The 22,341-nt window shown below is 47.7% G+C and overlaps 1 protein-coding gene and 1 long non-coding RNA gene across 2 annotated transcripts in view; one reads left to right on the top strand and one right to left on the bottom strand.

Moving 5' to 3' along the window:
• Positions 1-11,259: 11,259 nt before the first annotated feature.
• LOC139273178 (uncharacterized) lies at positions 11,260-16,374 on the bottom strand. The gene is made up of 2 exons (XR_011595031.1): positions 13,613-16,374; positions 11,260-11,830 (listed from the first exon to the last, which is right to left on the bottom strand). It is a non-coding gene; the product is annotated as an uncharacterized lncRNA (long non-coding RNA).
• acat2 (acetyl-CoA acetyltransferase 2) overlaps positions 16,127-22,341 on the top strand; it is a 36,056-nt gene continuing 29,841 nt past the window's right edge. The window contains exons 1-2 of the mRNA XM_070889713.1: positions 16,127-16,210; positions 20,461-20,595. Of these exons, the coding sequence (XP_070745814.1) occupies positions 16,159-16,210; positions 20,461-20,595 (187 nt within the window). The 5' untranslated portion in view covers positions 16,127-16,158. The remainder of the gene's footprint in view (positions 16,211-20,460; positions 20,596-22,341) is intronic.

Raw genomic sequence — 22,341 nt, 5'->3', positions numbered from 1 at the left:
GAAGTGTTCGACGCCCTCACGGATTATTCTCTTCCATTTTGAGCGATCTTGCGCCAGGGATTCCCAGGTGTCGGGGGGATGTTGAACTTCTTCAAGGAGGCTTTGAGGGTGTCCTTGAAGCGTTTCCTCTGCCCACCTGGGGCTCGTTTGCCCTGTCAGAGCTCCGAGTAGAGCGCTTGCTTTGGGCATATGGACGATATGGCCCGTCCATCAGAGCTATTGAGCGAGGTCAATGCTTCGATGCTGAGGATGTTAAAAGAATTGCAGGGATATGGGGAAAGAAAGGGAATGGGACTAACTGGATTGCGTTGGTATCAAACCTCTGGTACCCAACTAGCCAGGTTTTTCTATTGTGTCAGTTTGGCTCAGTTCCAAGCATGCTAAATCAGAAGGTTGCAGCTTCAAGATTAATTGCAGCACATAACCTAGGCTGACACTTCTGGGGGAATTTTTAGGAAGAAATTTTTCAGGAGGCCAGCGGGCACGTTTGGTGGTGGGTTGGGTGGAAAAAATGGGAAAATGTTTTTTTTTTGACAGCGGGTCAGGACCCCAACTTTCAACCTGCAGCCACGCTACTTTCCCACGTATCAGGGTTGAACAGACCCAACACGCAGCGGCGTGGGAGGCAATTTAGGTCATTATGATCTTGTTAACAACCCTTTAAAAAGTATTTTTAGCTCACCTTACCATTTTACCAGGTTGTCCATGGGGTCCTTACTGCTTGGGGATCACGTCAGGTAAGGAAGCTGGGAGTTGTGTGACCATGAATTCATTTCTTTACATGACAGCTGCAAATAGAAACATAGAAAATAGGTGCAGGAGCAGGCCATTCAGCCCTTCTAGCCTGCACCGCCATTCAATGAGTTCATGGCTGAACATGAAACTTCAGTACCCCATTCCTGCTTTCACGCCATACCCCTTGATCCCCCGAGTAGTAAGGACTTCATCTAACTCCCTTTTGAATATATTTAGTGAATTGGCCTCAACTACTTTCTGTGGTAGAGAATTCCACAGGTTCACCACTCTCTGGGTGAAGAAGTTTCTCCTTATCTCGGTCCTAAATGGCTTACCCCTTATCCTTAGACTGTGACCCCTGGTTCTGGACTTCCCCAACATTGGGAACATTCTTCCTGCATCCAACCTGTCCAAACCCGTCAGAATTTTAAACGTTTCTATGAGGTCCCCTCTCACTCTTCTGAACTCCAGTGAATACAAGCCCAGTTGATCCAGTCTTTCTTGATAGGTCAGTCCCACCATCCCGGGAATCAGTCTGGTGAATCTTTGCTGCACTCCCTCAATAGCAAGAATGTCCTTCCTCAAGTTAGGAGACCAAAACTGTACACAATACTCCAGGTGTGGCCTCACCAAGGCCCTGTACAACTGTAGCAACACCTCCCTGCCCCTGTACTCAAATCCCCTCGCTATGAAGGCCAACATGCCATTTGCTTTCTTAACCGCCTGCTGTACCTGCATGCCAACCTTCAATGACTGATGTACCATGACACCCAGGTCCCGTTGCACCTTCCCTTTTCCTAATCTGTCACCATTCAGATAATAGTCTGTCTCTCTGTTTTTACCACCAAAGTGGATTCCTCACATTTATCCACATTATACTTCATCTGCCACGCATTTGCCCACTCACCTAACCTATCCAAGTCACTCTGCAGCCTCATAGCATCCTCCTCGCAGCTCACACTGCCACCCAACTTAGTGTCATCCGCAAATTTGGAGATACTACATTTAATCCCCTCGTCTAAATCATTAATGTACAATGTAAACAGCTGGGGCCCCAGCACAGAACCCTGCGGTACCCCACTAGTCACTGCCTGCCATTCCGAAAAGTACCCATTTACTCCTACTCTTTGCTTCCTGTCTGACAACCAGTTCTCAATCCACGTCAGCACATTACCCCCAATCCCATGTGCTTTAACTTTGCACATTAATCTCCTGTGTGGGACCTTGTCGAAAGCCTTCTGAAAGTCCAAATATACCACATCAACTGGTACTCCTTTGTCCACTTTATTGGAAACATCCTCAAAAAATTCCAGAAGATTTGTCAAGCATGATCTCCCTTTCACAAATCCATGCTGACTTGGACCTATCATGTCACCATTTTCCAAATGCGCTGCTATGACATCCTTAATAATTGATTCCATCATTTTACCCACTACTGAGGTCAGGCTGACCGGTCTATAATTCCCTGCTTTCTCTCTCCCTCCTTTTTTAAAAAGTGGGGTTACATTGGCTACCCTCCACTCGATAGGAACTGATCCAGAGTCAATGGAATGTTGGAAAATGACTGTCAATGCATCCGCTATTTCCAAGGCCACCTCTTTAAGTACTCTGGGATGCAGTACATCAGGCCCTGGGGATTTATCGGCCTTCAATCCCATCAATTTCCCCAACACAATTTCCCGACAAATAAAGATTTCCCTCAGTTCCTCCTCCTTACTAGACCCTCTGACCACTTTTATATCCGGAAGGTTGTTTGTGTCCTCCTTAGTGAATACTGAACCAAAGTACTTGTTCAATTGGTCTGCCATTTCTTTGTTCCCCGTTATGACTTCCCCTGATTCTGACTGCAGAGGACCTACGTTTGTCTTTACTAACCTTTTTCTCTTTACATACCTATGGAAACTTTTGCAATCCGCCTTAATGTTCCCTGCAAGCTTCTTCTCGTACTCCATTTTCCCTGCCCTAATCAAACCCTTTGTCCTCCTCTGCTGAGTTCTAAATTTCTCCCAGTCCCCAGGTTCGCTGCGATTTCTGGCCAATTTGTATGCCATTTCCTTGGCTTTAATACTATCCCTGATTTCCCTAGATAGCCACGGTTGAGCCACCTTCCCTTTTTTATTTTTATGCCAGACAGGAATGTACAATTGTTGTAGTTCATCCATGCGGTCTCTAAATGTCTGCCATTGCCCATCCACAGTCAACCCCTTAAGTATCATTCGCCAATCTATCTTAGCCAATTCATGCCTCATACCTTCAAAGTTACCCTTCTTTAAGTTCTGGACCATGGTCTCTGAATTAACTGTTTCATTCTCCATCCTAATGCAGAATTCCACCATATTATGGTCACTCTTCCCCAAGGGGCCTCGCACAATGAGATTGCTAATTAATCCTCTCTCATTACACAACACCCAGTCTAAGATGGCCTCCCCCCTAGTTGGTTCCTCGACATATTGGTCTAGAAAACCATCCCTTATGCACTCCAGGAAATCCTCCTCCACCGTATTGCTTCCAGTTTGGCTAGCCCAATCTATGTGCATATTAAAGTCACCCATTATAACTGCTGCACCTTTATTGCATGCACTCCTTATTTCCTGTTTGATGCCCTCCCCAACATCACTACTACTGTTTGGAGGTCTGTACACAACTCCCACTAACGATTTTTGCCCTTTAGTGTTCTGCAGCTCTACCCATATAGATTCCACATCATCCAAGCTAATGTCTTTCCTAACTATTGCATTAATCTCCTCTTTAACCAGCAATGCTACCCCACCTCCTTTTCCTTTTATTCTATCCTTCCTGAATGTTGAATACCCCTGGATGTTGAGTTCCTAGCCCTGATCATCCTGGAGCCACGTCTCCGTAATCCCAATCACATCATATTTGTTAACATCTATTTGCACAGTTAATTCATCCACCTTATTGCGGATACTCCTTGCATTAAGACACAAAGCCTTCAGGCTTGCTTTTTTAACACCCTTTTTCCTTCTAGAATTTTGCTGTACAGTGGCCCTTTTTGTTCTTTGCCTTGGGTTTCTCTGCCCTCCACTTTTCCTCATCTCCTTTCTGTCTTTTGCTTTTGCCTCATTTTTGTCTCCCTCTGTCTCCCTGCATAGGTTCCCATCCCCCTGCAATATTAGTTTAACTCCTCCCCAACAGCACTAGCAAACACTCCCCCTAGGACATTGGTTCCGGTCCTGCCCAGGTGCAGACCGTCCGGTTTGTACTGGTCCCACCTCCCCCAGAACCGGTTCCAATGCCCCAAGAATTTGAATCCCTCCCTGCTGCACCACTGCTCAAGCCATGTATTCATCTGCGCTATCCTGCGATTCCTACTCTGACTAGCACGTGGCACTGGTAGCAATCCCGAGATTACTACTTTTGAGGTCCTACTTTTTAATTTAGCTCCTAGCTCCTTAAATTCTTTTCGTAGGACCTCATCCCTTTTTTTACCTATGTCGTTGGTACCAATGTGCTATAAAAGCTCCCAGCTGTTCACTTTCCAAGATCAAAAGCTGTTGCTTACTGTATTTGGAAGCCAGATTGAGCTTTATGGAGGTTGGAAGTGTTTGGAGCAAACTCTCTATCCAGTGTCACCTCATTGTAACAACCTCTCTCACTATTGACAGATTGCTTCTGTCATCTGAAGTTCACCTGCCATCTACTACATTAGCATCGCTGCCCTTGAAACTATCTCACCTTGGTCCTCAGAAACTCAACACGATCAGCCCCAGCAGCACCAACACCAACCTTCTCTGCAATCAACTGATGTTGCACAGGACGAGGGCATCAGCACCCGAGTACATTGCTGCCCGGGAGGCCAGGGATGGCCTTACCATGGCCAGATTTACTTCTCTCGACGCTGTACACCCTGGCTGCCACATAATGCGCCAGATTGACACCACCCCATACCAACACCATAAAGCATCCCTACAATGCCCAAGCCATTCCTTTCACACTCATCACCATTGTGGGGGGTACCATTATGTCTCACCATTCACTGCAACTCACTAAGCCACATCCAAAGGTGCACACAAATCTGTCCAAGAATGCAAAGTGTTGAAAATAAAGATTTAAATGTTTGACAGCACATTAACAGAAACTTTACATGAAGATTGGCTAAAACACCCAAGTGCATAGAAACATAGAAAATAGGTGCAGGAGTAGGCTATTCGGCCCTTCGAGCCTGCACCACCATTCAATGATTTCATGGCTGAACATCAACTTCAGTACCCCATTTCTGCTTTCTGCCTATCCTTGTGTGTTGTTAATTGGTATGATTGGATGAGGGTGAGTGTGAGGGGTAGCTAGTGAGATGGGGAAGTGATAATGTAGATAGAGAGAGGGATGGGTGGAGGTGCAAGGTAAGTTGTGTGAGTAAGGATATGCAGGAGTAGGGTAGGAAAGGCTGAGTGAGGGGGATGTGATGAGTGGCACAGCAGGATGAGGTTGAGTGTGCTTTGCAGTAATGCTTCATGATCCACTAAGATCATTGAAAAGTTTGCGCCACTGCAGCCTGGCCCTCCCGACGACATCCCTGCTTATGTCCTCCTGTGCAATGTGCAAGCAGGCTGCGTTGACATCCTGGGGAGATCTCTCCCGCCCATTGGAAGGGAAGAGAACCTCCCTGCATTCTGTGACTCCCTACATTAGCATATGTCAGACATGATTTGGAAGCCAGATTGTGCTTTATGGAGTTTGCAAGTGACCTTAAATTTGTTGAAATAATTGGTGTCTCTAGGCTTTGGAAAAAGAAAAGGCTGAAATGAGAGACAATTGAAGGAAGTAAAGCAGATGGGACAGGCTCTACTTGAACCAATGGAGAAAGGTGCTGACCTCACTAACATCATCATCATAGGCAGTCCCTCAAAATCGAGGAAGACTTGCTTCCACTCCAAAAGTAAGTTCTCAGGTGACTGAACAGTCCAATACGGGAATTACAGTCTCTGTCGCAGGTGGGATAGACAGTCATTGAAGGAAAGGGTGGGAGGGGAGTCTGGTTTGCCACACGCTCATTCCGTTGCCTGCACTTGTTTTCTGCATACGCTCGGCGAGAAACTCAAGGTGCTCAGCGCCCTCCTGGATGCTCTTCCTTCACTTGGGGTGGTCTTTGGCCAAGGACTCCCAGGTGTTGGTGGGGATGTTGCACTGTGTCAAGGAGGCTTTGAGGGTGTCCTTGAAACGATTCCTCTGCCCACCTGAGGCTCGCTTGCCATGTAGAAGTTCAGAGTAGAGTGCTTGCTTTGGGAGTCTTGTGTCCAGCATGCGGACAATGTGGCCCATCCAACGGAGCTGGTCGAGTGTGGTCAGTGCTTCGACGCTGGGTACAATGCATGGTAACAATGTGCTGTCCATAAGCACATGGAGGGAGTCATGGGAGAGTCTGGGTGCAGCCCCACACCTCTGTGCAGTGCTCGTCAGTGTTTGCAGCAACTCAATGCTGTAGAACACTGACAGCACAAATGTCAAACTAAATTTGCGCATGGTCCCTTTAAGGAAACCAGATGACAGGTCATCAAATGACATCATCAGAGCCGCTTCCTTCAATTGGCCGGGAAACACGCTGGGTGGCCTTAACAAACCCAATCACGGTAAAATCATTTCACAGAGCGGGCTGGCGCCAGCAGCGAGATTAAATCCCGCAACTGACCCCGGCCCGGTTCCCATTGACTTCAATTTTACTAGGGCTCCTTGATGCCACACTTGGTCAAATTATGCCTTGATGTCAAGGACAGTGACTCTCACCTCACCTCTGGAATTCAGCTCTTTTGTCCATGTTTGGACCAACGCTGCAATGAGGTCTGGAGCAGAGTGTTCCTGGCGGAACCCAAAGTGAGCATCATTGAGCAGGTTATTGGTGAATAAGTGTCGTTTGATAGCACTGTCGATGACGCCTTCCATCATTTTGCTGATGATTGTGAGTAGACTAATGGGGTGGTAATTGGCCAGATTGGATGTGTCCCGCTTTTTGTGGACAGGACATAATTGGAAAGTTTTCCACATTTAGGGTAGATGCCAATGTTGTAGATGTACTGGAACAGTTTGGCTAAAGGCGTGGCTAGTTCTGGAGCACAAGTCTTTAGCACGACAGCTGGGATGTTGTTGTGTCCCATCGCCTTTGCTATATCCAGTGCACTCAGCCATTTCTTGATATCACATGAAGCAAAATTGGCTGAAGACTGGCTTCTGTGATGGTGGGGATCTCAGGAGGACGCCGATATGGATCATCCTCTAGGCAGTTCTGGCTGAAGATGGTTGCAAAAGCTTCAGCCTTGTCTTTTGCACTATGAATCTGTTTGTGGTGGTGCTGGACGAGAGGAATGTTAACCAGGAACCGGGAAAATTCTCCTGCTTTTCTTTGAATACTGCCATGGGATCTTTTACATCCATCTCAACAGGCAAATAAACCTTTGTTTTAATGTCTCATCCCAAAGATGTCACCTCCCAACAATGCAGGAATCCATCAGTGCTGCAAATTTAGTTCATACGCTGGTCTTCAGTGTGGGGTTTATTGATTAGCTCCTTGATAAAGTGCACCATCCCCACCGGCACCTGGGAATCCCTGGCCCAAGACCGCCCAAAATGGAGGAAGAGCATCCGGAAGGACACTGAGCACCTTGAGTCTCATCGCCAACAGCATGCAGAAATAGAGTGCGGCAAACCTGGCTCCCCGCCCACCCACTCTTTCCTTCAACCACTGTCTGCCCCACCTGTGACAGAGACTGTAATTCCCGTATTGGACTGTACACCTGAGAAGTAAATGTTGGTCACTTAGAGGACGAGACCGGGGAATTAGTGATGGAGAACATGGAGATGGAAGAAACTCTGAACAAATATTTTGTATCAGTCTTTATGGTAGGGGACACTAACAATATCCCAACAGTGCATAATCAAGGGGCTATGAGGGGGGGGGGGGGGGGGTGGGAGGAACTTAACACAATCACACTCACTCAGGAGGTGGTACTCAGTAATATAATAGGACTAAAGGCAGATAAATCCCCTGGACCCAATGGCTTGCATCCCAAGGTCTTAAGAGAAATAGCGGCAGGATAGTGGATGCATTGGTTGTAATTTACCAAAATTCCCTGGATTCTGCGGAGGTCCCAGCAGATTGGAAGACTGCAAATGTAACACCCCTATTTAAAAAAGGAGGCAAACAAAAAGCAGGAAACTATAGACCAGTTAGCCTAACATCTGTGGTTGGGAAAATGTTGGAGTCCATTATTAAAGAAGCAGTAGCAGGACATTGGGAAAAATCATAATTCAGTCAGGCAGAGTCAGCATGAATTTATGAAGGGGAAGTAATGTTTGACAAATTTGCTGGAATTCTTTGAGGATGTAACGAACAGGGTGGATAAAGGGGAACCAGTGGATGTGGTGTATTTGGACTTCCAGAAGGCATTTGACAAGGTGTCACATAAAAGGTTACTGCACAAGATAAAAGTTCACGGGGTTGGGGATAATATATTAGCATGAATAGAGGATTGGCTAGCTAACAGAAAACGGAGAGTCGGGATAAATGGTACATTCTCTGGTTGGCAATCAGTAACCAGTGGGGTGCCGCAGGGATCAGTGCTTGGACCCCAACTATTTACAATCTATATTAACGACTTGGAAGAAGGGACTGAGTGTAATGTAGCCAAGTTTGCTGACGATACAAAGATGGAAAGAAAAGCAATGTGTGAGGAGGACACAAAACATCTGCAAATGGACATAGACAGGCTAAGTGAGTGGGCAAAAAATTGGCAGATGGAGTATAATGTTGGAAAGTGTGAGGTCATGCACTTTGGCAGAAAAAAATCAAGGAGCAAGTTATTATTTAAATGAAGAAAAAGATTGCAAAGTGCCGCAGTACAGTGGGACCTGGGGGTACTTGTACATGAAATGCAAAATGATAGTATGCAGGTACAGCGAGTGATCAGGAAGGCCATGGTATCTTGGCCTTTATTGCAAAGGGGATGGAGTATAAAAGCAGGGAAGTCTTACTACAGCTATACAAGGTATTGGTGAGGCCACACCTGGAATACTGTGTGCAGTTTTGGCGGGAGTTCGTGGCATTGGTGAGGCCTATAAAAGGCCCAGCGGCAGCGAGAGGCAGCGGCAGTCGAGAGGCGGGAGTTCGGGGATTCGGAGAGGCCTATAAAAGGCGGGGCTTGTGCAGCTTCAGCGGGGAGAGAAGGCAAAAAAGAAGTAGAAAGAAATTGAAAGGTGATGTCACAGCCAAGGGGGTAAGTGATTGGCTGGTGATTGGTGAGTAGCTTTTCTTTTTTCTTTTCTATATCAGTAAGTAACCTTTAGCCTTGTTGCCAGATTAAGTTTTTCTAAGGGTTAAGTCAATGGCAGGACAGCTCGGACACATGTTATGCTACTCCTGTATTATGTGGGAAGTCAGGGACGCTTCCGGTGTCCCTGACGACTACGTGTGTGGGAAGTGCATCCGCCTGCAGCTCCTGACGGACCGCGTTGCGAAACTGGAGTTGCGGGTGGATTTGCTCTGGAGCATTCACGATGCTGAGAATGATGTGAATAGCACGTTTAGTGAGTTGATTGACTAACTAACAGAAAACAGAGAGTTGGGATAAATGGTTCATTCTCGGATTGGCAATCAATAACTAGAGGGGTGCCACAGGGATCAGTGCTGGGACCCCAACTGTTTACAATCTATATTAACGACTTGGATGAAGGGACCGAGTGTAACGTAGCCAAATTTGTTGACGCTACAAAGATGGGAGGGAAAGCAATGTGTGAGAACACAAAAAAACAGCAAAATGACAGAGACAGGCTATGTGAGTGGGCAAACATTTGGCAGATGGAGTATAATGTTGGAAAATGTGAGGTTATGCACTTTGGCAGAAAAAAATCAAAGAGCAAGCTATTATTTAAATGGAGAAAAATTGCAAAGTGCTGCAGTACAGCGGAAACAGGGGGCCTGGTGCATGAAACACAAAAGGTTAGTATGCAGGTACAGCAAGTGATCAGGAAGGCCAATGGAATCTTGGCCTTTATTACAAAGGGGAAGGAGTATAAAAGCAGGGAAGTCTTGCTACAGTTATATAAGGTATTGGTGAGGCCACATCTGGAATACTGCGTGCAGTTTTGGTTTCCATATTTACAAAAGGATATACTTGCTTTGGAGGCAGTGCAGGGAAAGTTCACTAGGTTGATTCCGGGGATAAGGGGGTTGACTTATGAGGAAAGGTTGAGTAGGTTGGGCCTCTACTCATTGGAATTCCGAAGAATGAAAGGTGATCTTATCGAAACGTATAGGATTATGAGGGGGCTTGACAAGGTGGATGCAGAGAGGATGTTTCCAGAGATAGACAGTTTCTTAACCGATAAGGGAATAAGGGGTTATGGGGAGCGGGCAGGGAAGTGGAGCTGAGTCCATGATTGGATCAGCCATGATCATATTGAATAGTGGAGCAGACTTGAGGGGCCATATGGCCTACTCCTGCTCCTATTTCTTACGTTCTTATATTGATTACCAAAGCTAGGAAATCTGAATCAGATAGGATCCTGATCTTACCTGTAACTACCAACTGAAATAAAAATGGAATTGAATTCTACTAGGACCAAGACTTCCAGACCGGATTATTTATGGTTCAGAAGCCACGTACAATCCCCAGCATTGAAGCACTGACCACACTTGAAGGGGTCACAGTCTAAGGATAAGGGGTAAGCCATTTAGGACCGAGATGAGAAGAAACTTCTTCAACCAGGTAGTGGTGAACCTGTGGAATTCTCTACCACAGAAAGTTGTTGAGGCTAATTCACTAAATATATTCAAAAAGGAGTTAGATGTAGTCCTTACTACTAGGGGGATCAAGGGGTATGGCGAGAAAGCAGGAATGGGGTACTGAAGTTGCATGTTCAGCCATGAACTCATTGAATGGCGGTGCAGGCTCGAAGGGCCAAATGGCCTACTCCTGCACCTATTTTCTATGTTTCTATGATCAGCTCCGCTGTGCAGGCCACATTGTCCGCATGCCAGACACGAGACTCCCAAAGCAAGTGCTCTACTCGGAACTCCTTCACGGTAAATGAGCCAAAGGCGGGCAGAGGAAACGTTACAAGGACACCCTCAAAGCCTCCCTGATAAAGTGCCATATCCCCGCCAACACCTAGGAGTCACTGGCCAAAGACTGCCTGTGGAGGAAGTGCATCCGGGAGGGCGCTGAACACCTCGAGTCTCATCGCCGAGAGCATGCAGAAATCAAGCGCAGGCAGAGGAAAGAGCGTGCGGCAAATCTGTCCCACCCTCCCTTACCCTCAATGACTCTGTCCCACCCGTAACAGGGACTGTGGCTCTCGTATTGGACTATTCAGCCACCCAAGGACTCATTTTAAGAATGGAAGCAAGTCTTCCTCGATTCCGAGGGATTGCCTATGATGATGATGACAACGTCGAAGGATTGAACTAGGATGAGTCTACAGCATCAAATGTGTAGTTTACACGTTCATATTACTAACGTTGAACATGAGTAATATGTCCTTACTATACAGTATAAATGCACACGAGGCTCATACTTGAGAGAAGGTCACTCTGTGACCAGTAACCTTTATTAGCCAGCACTGAAGTGCAGTAGGTGGGTGGAGCTTCCCCTTTTATACCTGAAAGTCCAGGTTAGGAGTGTCCCCCACAAGTTCACAACTTAGTGGTCAATGTTCTCACGGTGTACAACTTAGGTCAGTTTATACATGGGTTACAATGACAGTTAAATACATGACATCATCTCCCCCCCAAAGTCTTATTGGGATCACAGGTTAAGTCGCTCTGGTGGTTTACGCTCCCTTGTAGAGCGCCTGAGTTGGGGCTCCAGTTGTTGGGCGCTGGCCTGAGTGTCTGCTGTTTGCGGTGCCTCAGGCCTGTCCGGACTGCCCACAGTGACTGGGCTCTCCTCCACTTGGTTCCGGTGTTCGGTCACCTGTGGAGGAGTGAACTCTACATCGTGTTCTTCCTCTGCTTCTTCTATGGGGGTGCTGAACCTCCTTTTTGTTTGATCCACGTGTTTGCGGCAGATTTGTCCATTGGTAAGTTAAACTACCAGAATCCTATTCCCCTCTTTGGCAATCACAGTGCCTGCGAGCCATTTAGGTCCTGCAGCGTAGTTGAGGACAAAGACAGGGTCATTGGCATCAATACATCGCGCCCTCGCATTCCCCGTCATGGTAGTCACATTGTGACTGGCGCCTGCTCTCAACAATTTCTTTCATGGTGGGGCGTATAAAGGATAACCTGGTTTTGAGCGTCCTTTTCATTAGCAGCTCTGCGGGTGGGACCCCTGTGAGCGAGTGTGGTCGGGATCTATTGGCCAACAGGAGGCGTGATAAGCGGCTTTGTAGGGAACTCCCTTGGATTCTGAGCATCCTGTTTGATTATCTGCACTGCTTGTTCCGCCTGGCCGTTTGAGGCCGGCTTGAACGGTGCCGTTCTGACTGGGTTGATACCATTTCCTGCCATGAAGTCCTGGAATTCAATGCTTGTAAAGCACGGGCCATTTTCGCTGACCAAGACGTCCGGCAGACCATGGGCGGCGAACATTGCCTGTAGACTTTCTACCATGGCAGAGGATGTGCTTGAATTGAGAATGTCACACTCGATCCATTTGGAGTAGGCGTCTACTACAACCAAAAACATTTTTCCCATGAAAGGACCTGCGTAGTCCACATGGATGCATGACCATGGCTTGGCGGGCCAGGACCAGGGACTAAGGGGGGGTTCTCTGGGCGCATTGCCCAGCTGAGCACACGTGTTGCACCTGCGAACACACAGTTCCAGGTCTGCGTCTATCCCTGGCCACCAAACATGTGACCTGGCAATTGGCATCGTCATGACAATGCCCGGGTGCTCATTGTGGAGTTTTCTGACGAACATCTCTCTGCCCATCTGGGGCATGACTACTCAGTTTCCCCATACTAGGCAATCGGCCTGAATCGAGAGTTCATCCTTGCGCCTGTGAAATAGTTTGAATTCCTCAGGGCATGCCCCATACGTGGCTGCCCAGTCCCCATTCAGGACACATTTCTTGACTAAAGACAGTAGCGGGTCTCTATTTGGCCAGATTTTAATCTGACGGGCTGTCCCTGGTGAGCCTTCGCTTTCGAAAGCTTCAATAGCCATGACCATCTCAGCAGCATGCTCGGTTGCCCCCTCGGTGGTGGCGTGTGGGAGCCTGCTGAGTGCATCGGCGCAGTTTTCAGTGCCCGGTCTGTGCCGAATTGTATCGTCATAGGCGGCTAACGCAAGTGCCCACCTCTGTATGCGGGCCGATGCATTTGCATTTATGGCCTTCTTGTCGGCCAAAAGGGACGTTAGGGGTTTGTGATCTGTCTCCAGCTCAAATAGGTACTGGTGCTTTTTTTCTTTTTACAGCATATACACATGCAAGCGCTTCCTTTTCTACCATCCCCTAGCCCCGTTCTGCCTGGGACAGACTTCTGGAGGCATAAACTACCGGCTGTAACTGATCCTTGGCATTAACATGCTGCAACACACATCTGACCCCATAGGACGACGCGTCGCACGTTAAAATGAGTTTCTTACATGGGTCATATAGCGTTAACAGATTGTTGGAGCATAACAAATTTCGTGCTCTATTAAAAGCCCTTTCCTGGCTGTACCCCCAAACCCATTCGCGACCTTTGCGTAGGAGCACGTGTAGCGGCTCTAACAGCGTGCTCAATTTGGGAAGAAAGTTACCAAAATAGTTCTGGAGCTCCAGGAACGAACGCAGCTCCGTCGTGTTACGGGGTTTGGGTGCTCTCTGGCTCGCTTCTGTTTTGGACGCACTAGGTCTTATCCCGTCTGCTGCTACCCTCATCCCCAGGAATTCTACCTCTGGAGCTAGGAAGACCCACTTCGCCTTTTTCAGTTGCATACCTGGTCCAGTCTGCGTAGCACCTCCTCCAGGTTGTGGAGGTGTTCTTCAATATCACAACCCGTGATGAGGAGGTCGTCTTGAAAAACCACTGAACTTGGAATCGACTTGAGGAGGCTTTCCATATTTCGTTGAAAGATCACGGCGGCCAAGCGAATCCCAAACGGACATCTGTTGTACTCAAACAACCCCTTGTGTGTCGTGATGGTGGTCAGCTTCTTCGACTCACTTGCCAGCTCCTGGGTCACGTAAGCTGAGGTCAGGTCCAATTTTGAAAAAAGTTTGCCACCGGATAGCGTCGCAAAGAGGTCCTCCACTCTCGGTAGCGGGTACTGGTCTTGGAGTGACACCCACCCGATTGATGGTGGCCTTGTAATCACCACATATCCTGACCAACCCATCCGCTTTGAGCACCGGCACAATCGGGCTGACCCAATCACTGAATTCGACTGGCGAGGTGATGCCTTCCCTCAGCAGGCGGTCCAATTCGCCTTCTATCTTTTCCCGCATCACGTACGGCACCCTCTGACCTTGTGGTGTACTAGCACGGCATCCGGGTTTGTATGAATCACTACCTTGGTCGCCATGAAAGTGCCAATGCCGGGTTGAAATAGTGAGTCAAATTTGTCCAGGTACCTGTGAGCATGATAATTGCTCCACAGAAGAAATTGTATTGACATCACCCCATTTCCAGTTCATGACAGACAGCCAACTCCTCCCCAGCAGTGCGGGACCGTCTCCCGGGACAATCCAGAGTGGCAACCTGTTCTCCGAATCTTTGTGGGTCACGACTACTATGGCGCTGCCTAATACCGGAATGATCTCCTTTGTATATGTCCATAGCTGTGCGTCAATTGGCAATAATTTTGACCTCCTGGCCTTGGACGCCCACAACTTGTTGAACTGTTTGATACTCATCAGGGACTGGCTGGCCTCCGTGTCTAGCTCCATTGATACTGGGATGCCATTGAGGAGCACTTTCATCATTATCGGTGGCGTCCTGGTATATGAACTATATATGTGCTCCACATGAACTCGCTGAACTTCAGCTTCCAGCGATTTCCCCCAGTGTCCATTTGGCCTCTTAGGGCTTACATCATCCCCGTCCTCCTCGTACATCAACCTAGCTGCGGGCTTCCTGCACATGCGCGCCAAGTGACCGCTGACATTACAGTTTCTGCAGGTATATTGCTGATACCTGCAAGCTCTGGCTGTGTGTTTGCCTCCGCACCTCCAACATGAGCCGTTGTGGGAAACAAAAGGTCCATTACCAGTCGATCATCTCTGACTCTCTCTGTAACTGTCCTTAAGCGCACCATTGACAGGTGTTGATGGCCCCATTACTGGCCGCATTGTCCCTTGCAATGGCATGAATCGCCATTCAGCTAGCCATTGTCTCTGTTGAATTTCCCCTTTAGGTTCGACTACACGCTCGGTCATGTCCAATTGCCCGTGTCTGCCTGGAGAACTGTGTGCCGCATTAACAATCTTGACCCTGTCCATTTGCTGCATTTAAACCAAGATTTTTGTCAAACATCATTGTGGTCTCTTCCTCCCCTGAGATAAATGTCTGGGCCATCAGAGCCGTCGTTTCCAGGGTCAAGTCTTTAGTCTCAATCAGTTTCCTGAAAACCCCAGCGTGCCCGATGCCCTCAATAAAAAAAGTCTTGCAGCATCTCCACTCTGCATGCATCTGGTAACTTACATAGGCTCGCCAGTCGCCGGAGGTCTGCCATGAAGCCTGGAACGCTTTGCCCTTCTTGCCACTGGTGAGTGTAAAACCGGTGTCTCACCATGTGCATGCTGCTCGCTGGTTTAAAGTGCTCCCCGATCAACTTACTGAGGTCGTCAGAAGTCTTCTCCACCGGCTTCTCTGGCACTAGAAGGTCCTTCATCAGAGAGTACTTCCTGGATCCACAAACCGTCAGATGAGCCCTGCGTTTGTCGGCCGAATCCTGTCCCAGCCATTCCTTAGTGACGAAACTTTGTTGTAGTCTCTCAATAAAATCGTTCCAATCATCACCAACACAGTGGCCATGCTAGTGGCCATGCTCGCGTGGTTTAAATCCCAGTTTCTCATCGCCAATAATATGTCCTTACTATACAGTATAAATGCACACGAGGCCCATATTTGAGAGAAGGTCACTCTGTGACCAGTAACCTTTATTAACCAGCACTGAAGTGCAGTAGATGGGTGGAGCTTCCCCTTTTATACCTGAAAGTCCAGGTTAGGAGTGTCTCCCAAAAGTTCGCCACCTAGTGGTCAATGTTCTCACTGTGTGCAACTTAGGTCAGTTTATACATGGGTTACAATGACAATTGAATACATGACAGCCATCAAGATGCTCTCCTTCGGCTTGAGGTGTTCAGTTAAATACATGACAATGAGAAGGTAACAAAAGAAATGTTTTCGTCCTCAGATCAAAAAAAATTACCTCCGGTGTAAACTGGGGCTGGAAGGGGCTGCCCCTCAGAAGGTCATGTGTGGGAGGCGCGGCTGCAGTCTGCATTGGCTCCTCCCCGACCCATCACACACATTGTTCGCACCATGAGTGAGGAGGACGCTGTGGTGATCGTGTCTGCTGGCAGGACTCCGATCGGTAAGAGCACTCGGCGCGGGGAGGGGAGTGGGCCGGGGCGATAGACGAACCCCATCCCTCGACTCCCGATCTGTCCCTCCTTTGAAACTGCAGGCAGCTCCATTGTAAGCCTGGTTCCGGTGTGCAGGGCCGTTGGAGGGGCCGATTTCAGTTGGCCCGCGGGCCGCCGGTCAGGCAGCGCCGCTCAAGCCGCATTTCTGACCTCGGCTCACTCGGCGCGAGGGGAGGGAGGAGAGCGGCTCGCAGCCAATCAGACCTTCCGTCACAGTCTGGCATGGTGCTCGCGCTAGTGCCTGATTGGCTGCGGCCCAATGGCCTGTTTTGGAGTGCTGTGATTGGCTGAGACACACAGCCCCGAGTTGTGCAGACCAGCCGGCTAGCTTTGGCTCTTTCCCCTCTGACAGTTGGATGGACCTTTGACATGGAGAGTGGAGGCAAGGCACCTCACCAGGGGGAGGAATACAGCGCATAGATAACCAGCAATAAATTACACGTACTTTAAACCGGATCCTAGATAATAAAATTTTCCAAATCTTGAATCAGAATCGTTTAATGGATCTTTCTTGGCTCCATGGAGTCCTATCTCAGTCCAGATTTGGGGAAAGCTAGTGATCAACACTTCCAGCTTTAGCCTCCTTCTGTGCTGTATGACGCAATGATTCTAAGTTTCAACAGTTTATAAGCAAGTACAGAGGCAGGGGGAAAATGGGGGTGGTAATGTTAAAAGTAAAGAAACAAAGCATCTAGCCAGAGTAAATAGAGCAGAACCATTACCAGCTCCTGCTATCCAAGAAAGTGAGAGCGCTGGTTATGATCTGAAATTGTTGAACTCATTGTTGAGGCCAGAAGGCTGTAAAGTGCCAAATTGAAAGTTTTTAAAAACTTGAGGAACACAGCTTGCCGATCTTAATAAAGCCGGGATGGTGGTGGAAATGTTGGCGGAAATCTGACCGTGTTGATTCTTAATGTACATGTTGTAAAGTCCTCTCAAGCTTTAACCTGTTACTGCAACTAGAAAAGAGAAGGCTGAGGGGTGACATAATAGAGGTCTTTAATATTATGAAGGGGTTTGATAGGGTAGATGTCGAGAAGATGTTTCCACTTGTGGGGGAGACCAAAACTAGAGGCTGTAAATATGAGATAATCACGAATAAATCCAGTTGGGAATTCAGGAAAACATCTTCACTCAGAGAGTGATTAGAATGTGGAAGTCATGACCAGAAGGAGTAATTGAGGCGAATAGCATAGATGCATTTAAGGGAAGGCTAGATATACACATGAGGGAGAAAGAAGTAGAAGATTATGTTGATAGGGTCAGATGAAATAGGGTGGGAGGAGCCTTGTGTGGAGCATAAACACCAGCATTGACCAGCTGAGCCGAATTACCTGCTTCTGTGCTGTAATTTCTATGTAATTCTATATGTACTCCAGGTGGGTTTTTGACACAGCAGATCAAAGCAGCCTTTTTATAGGCTCAGTTCAAACAGTCAGCAGAGAACATTCAGAGAAAGCCATTGAATGTACAAAAATAATATTGGATTTGTATAATAACAGAAAATGTTGGAAATCCTCAGCAGGGTCAGACATGATTGGTGGAGAGAGAGACAAAGTCAATTACCTTTCGTCAGAACTGGAAAAAGTTAGAATTGTAACAGGTTTTAAGCATGGAAAGGGGGAGGAAAGAACAAAAGGGAAGGTCTTGATAGGGTGGAAGGCAGGAGAGACTAATGACAAAAGGGATAATGATACAAGGCAAAGGGGGCTGGAATGAGCCAAGTAAAAAGACAAAGGATGAGTCTAGAGGAGGTGTTAATGGAAATAGCAAAATCATTACCAACAGCTGCTATCTAAAAAAATGGGGGCAGTGGTTATGATCTGAAATTGTTGAACTGAAGTGTTGAGGGCTGTAAAATGCCTGATCGAAAGAAGACGTGCTGTTCCTTGAGCTTGCGTTGAGCTTCACTGGAACAGTGCAAGAGGCTGAGGATAGAGAGGTCAGAGTGAAAGTAGGGCAGCGAATTAAAATGAAGTGATCGGAAGCTCGGGTAATATTTACGGACTGAACAGAGGTGTCCCGCAAAGAGATCACCCAATCTGCATTTGGTCTCCCCAATGTAGAGGAGACCGCATCATGAGCAGCGAATACAGTACCTGTATACTAAATTGAAAGAAGTACAAGTAAATTGTTGTTTCACCTGGAAGGAGTGTTTTGGGCCCTGGATGGTGGGAAGGGAGGAGGTGAAAGGGCAGGTGATGCATCTTCTGCGCTTACACGGGAAGGTGCCATTGGAAGAAGAGGGGTAAGTGACGAGTGGATCGGGGTGTTGCGGAAGAAATGGTCCCTTCGGAATGCTGGGAGGGGACGGGAAGATGTGTTTGGTGGTGGCATCACGCTGGAGGTGGCAGAAATGGCAGAGGATGATTTGTTGAACGTGGAGGCTGGTGGCTTGGAACCCTGTCGTGGTTCTGGGAGGGAGGGGAAGGGGTGAGAGCAGAAGTGCGGGAAATGGGATGGACACGGTCAAGGCTCCTGTGAATCACGGTGGAGAGGAATCCTTGCTTGAGGAAAGAAGAAGACATGTCGGAAGCACTAGTATGGAAGGAGGCATCGTCAGAACAGATGCGACGGAGATAGAAACTGGGAGAATGGAATAGGGTCCATACAGGAAGTGTGTTGGGAGGAAGTATAGTCAAGGTAGCTTTGGATTTGTAGAAATGGATAAATCCAGCATCTGGTTCATATACTAAAGGAAGTAAACTGTAAACTTCACAGTGTTGTATTTTTCAGGAATGTATCTTTTAAGTTTTTTTCATTTAAATTTGGCCTCCAGTCCCCCATTGTGCCTGTCCCCTGTGCTTGCATTCCGTTGCAGGAAATGCTCAGAGACTTGGGGCTGGATTTTAGTCTTTTTTGTTTTCGGGATGATAATGGTGGCAGGGCAGGAAAGCTATCGGCCAGGAATAGTTTGCGCTTTAGTATTTAAGTTTGGGCACTTGGGCCCTGCGTCGGGGGCACAGCTCCAAGGGAGGCGTTGTACACCTCTTGATGCAAGGAAGGGAAACTCCCAAGCTAAACAGCCAGCCAGGGAGTGCTCTGAGAGAGGCCTTGGAGGGGAGGGGTGGGAGTGGGGGAACCTTAAAAAAAAAACCCATAAAAACATTCCTAAAACATTGCCCATGCCACCGCAACACAAATCGCATAAAAAATTAAAACAAAAAGCACTCGCACTTACTTTTGGAGTCCATTACCTTCTTCTCCACTGAGGGGATCGCTGGACCGCCTTGATTTCCCAGGGGGTCATTGCGGGCACAGTTCTGAGTGGACGGGCCAGGCAACACTCAAAGCTCCCGCCGCTTTCGCAACCAGTGACGTTGCACACCCGGTGCTGCTCTTCTGGGCAGTGCTGCTCGGCGCGCCGCAAAACCCAACCGGAGGATCGTGGTGGGGCGCTGGAAACCTCACCGCCGCCTTTCACGCTGTTCCGGGGCGAAACCCGGAGCGCAACGGACTGGAAAATCCAGCCCAGGGTGATTTAAAAATAATTGGTTGGTGATAAAAGAAAATAAATGAAAATGCTGGAAATACACAGCAGGTAAGTCAGCAGTCGTAAAAAGAAAAGATGAGTTAGCATTTCAGATGTAGCCCATCATCAGAATTCTGATGAGTTCTGGCAGAATGATCAACCAAAACTGTTGACCCACTTTTTCTATTTTCAGATTCTTACACACCTGCTGTATATTTCCAGCATTTTCTATTTAAATGTTTTCCAAACTGGAGTGCCTGGAATTTCTGTGGGGGTTCTTCTGGTCTCCTGCCATAACTTTGGCAGAAATTGCTGCTAACACTGTTTCTGCAGGGTTTCCATCAAAGCTTCGGCAAGAGATTGGGGATTCTCTGTGGAAACTCTACCCTGGCATCTGTGCATTTGTATTTCTGGGTTGCTTAAAGACTGTTTACCTTGGGGCAACATGTGAAGTTTAATTCCCTATATCTCAAATTGCTGATAGGTTGCAGATCGGTTTTCTGTTTTAGAATTTATCCACCATTGAGGCAACACTGCGAAGAACAGTCCTTTCCAAACCTCCAGGCTCACAAAATTCAAATAGGAGAAATCAGAAAATAAGGAACAGCAAATTAACAAAGTGCCCCATTAATAAATGTTTCCTTGGGAAATCTAGATTCTTTTTAGATTGTACATCTTGTGCTATCTTAGTAAATTTTGATGCTATGGATTTGTTTGTCTGTGCAGGTTCCTTCAATGGCAGTTTATCTAGCCTGGCTGCCCATCACTTGGCTTCTGTGGTGATAAAAGAAGTCCTGAAGAGAGCAAATATCCAACCAGAAGATGTGTCTGAAGTAATTTTAGGACATGTTTTAACTGCAGGTACAGTATTGTAATTGGGAGGTAATGAAGATGAGGGTTGCAAAGAAAACAAAAGAAAGACATGCATTTATATAGAACCTTTCATGACCTCAGGATGTCCCAAAGTGTTTTACAGTCAATTAAGTATTTTTGAAGCGCAGTCACTATTCATCAGCATAGGCGGTCCCTCGAAACTTGCTTCCACGCCAAAAAAAAGGATGAGTTCACAGGTGTTTCGAAGAAGAACCCGAACTACATCCTCAAGGGTGGAAGATGCCTGTGCGTGGATTTTTTTAATGTGTGGTGGCCATTGCACACCAGCCACCACACGGGCTTGACAGAGTTAGGTCTTGGTCCAGTGGCAAGGATTACCCAAGACAACTGGAGACCTGCTGTGCTGCATGGACCCACTGCGCACACATATCGCAGTGTGGGCTTTCCCGTGATGCCCCGGACCCCTGGCCCTGAACTCACGCCTCTCTTGGGCTCCGATCACGCTAGTGGTGGAAACAAGGTACCGAGATTGATGATTTTTCATTTTATAGGCCATTTTAGTCACTATTGCAATATAGGAAACACGGCAGCAAATTTGCGCACAGCAATTTGCAAACACCAATGTGATAATGACCAGATAATCAGTTTGAAATGTTGGTTGAGGGATAAATAGGACGCACTTATTTGCAACAGCGAAATGCTCTGATTGGGTCCCCTTGATTACATGACCTGATTGGTCCCCTTGGAGGATAAGGCACACCCAGGTTTTATTATTTGAAGGGGCTGCTCCTGAAATTCTGGCTGCACTTCAGTCCCACTCTCCTGACCTTTGGGCACCCTGTGCGGAGGGGAGCGGGTAGGTCCGAAGGCCTCCTCGTAGGACTGCTCCTGGGCACGGCCAAGGGTGCCATCAGCCGGTCCAGGCAGCGGGCGGTCGAGGGGGTCGTTCAACCTGACTGCCTGCCTCTCTTCCGCTCTTACATCCGGTCCAGGGTGTCCTTGGAGATGGAGCACGCGGTGTCCACCGGTACGCTCGCGGCCTTCCGCGAGAGGTGGGCACCGGAGGGACTGGAGTGCATCATCACGCCCGGCAACCAAATTTTAATTTTATTTTACGTTTTAAAGTTTAATTTGTTTTAATTGCCGGTGCTTTTAGTGTCCCCCTTCCCTTTTATAGGGGGCACTGGGGAAAAATTGTGATTTTAGTGCCCAAAAAAAAAAACCCAAAAAAGAAAAACACAAAAAAAGACAAAAAAAAGTAAAAAAAGGGCCTTGTAAATGTCTGGTGTGTCACCCAGTTCGGGTGGCACGGTTTAATGTTTTGTTTTACAGATAAACTCTAAAAGAGTTAAGACACACCCAGCTGTTTCTCTGGAATGTGTAATTAGAACCGCCCTGTCTACATAATCAGTGACTTTGCAAAGTGTAATTCGAGCCATTCTGACTGCAGACTCCAGACAGAAGAGAGCTCACTTGGAACAGGCAGGGCTCACTCTCACGGGTTAAGACCTCCCCCCCCCCCCCATAACACGTTCCTGTCCGCACCCCCCCCCCCTCAAGTTCCTGACATGCTCCCCCTGCCCAAGTTCCTTCCCCACAGATTCATGGCCTTCTCCCCCAACAAGTTCCTGATCTTACCCTCCCCGTGCCACAGATGGGGCATTGTGTGTGGGTCACGGATTGTTAACAGGTTTATGGATATGAAGTGAATAGTGACAGTGTTGCGACTTCCGGACTTCATCCACTCCAGTTATGTTACTTGTCACACACACA

Source organism: Pristiophorus japonicus, chromosome 9 (assembly GCF_044704955.1).
Source record: "Pristiophorus japonicus isolate sPriJap1 chromosome 9, sPriJap1.hap1, whole genome shotgun sequence".
NCBI lineage: Eukaryota > Metazoa > Chordata > Chondrichthyes > Pristiophoridae > Pristiophorus > Pristiophorus japonicus.
This window is presented reverse-complemented; position numbering and strand designations above follow the sequence as displayed.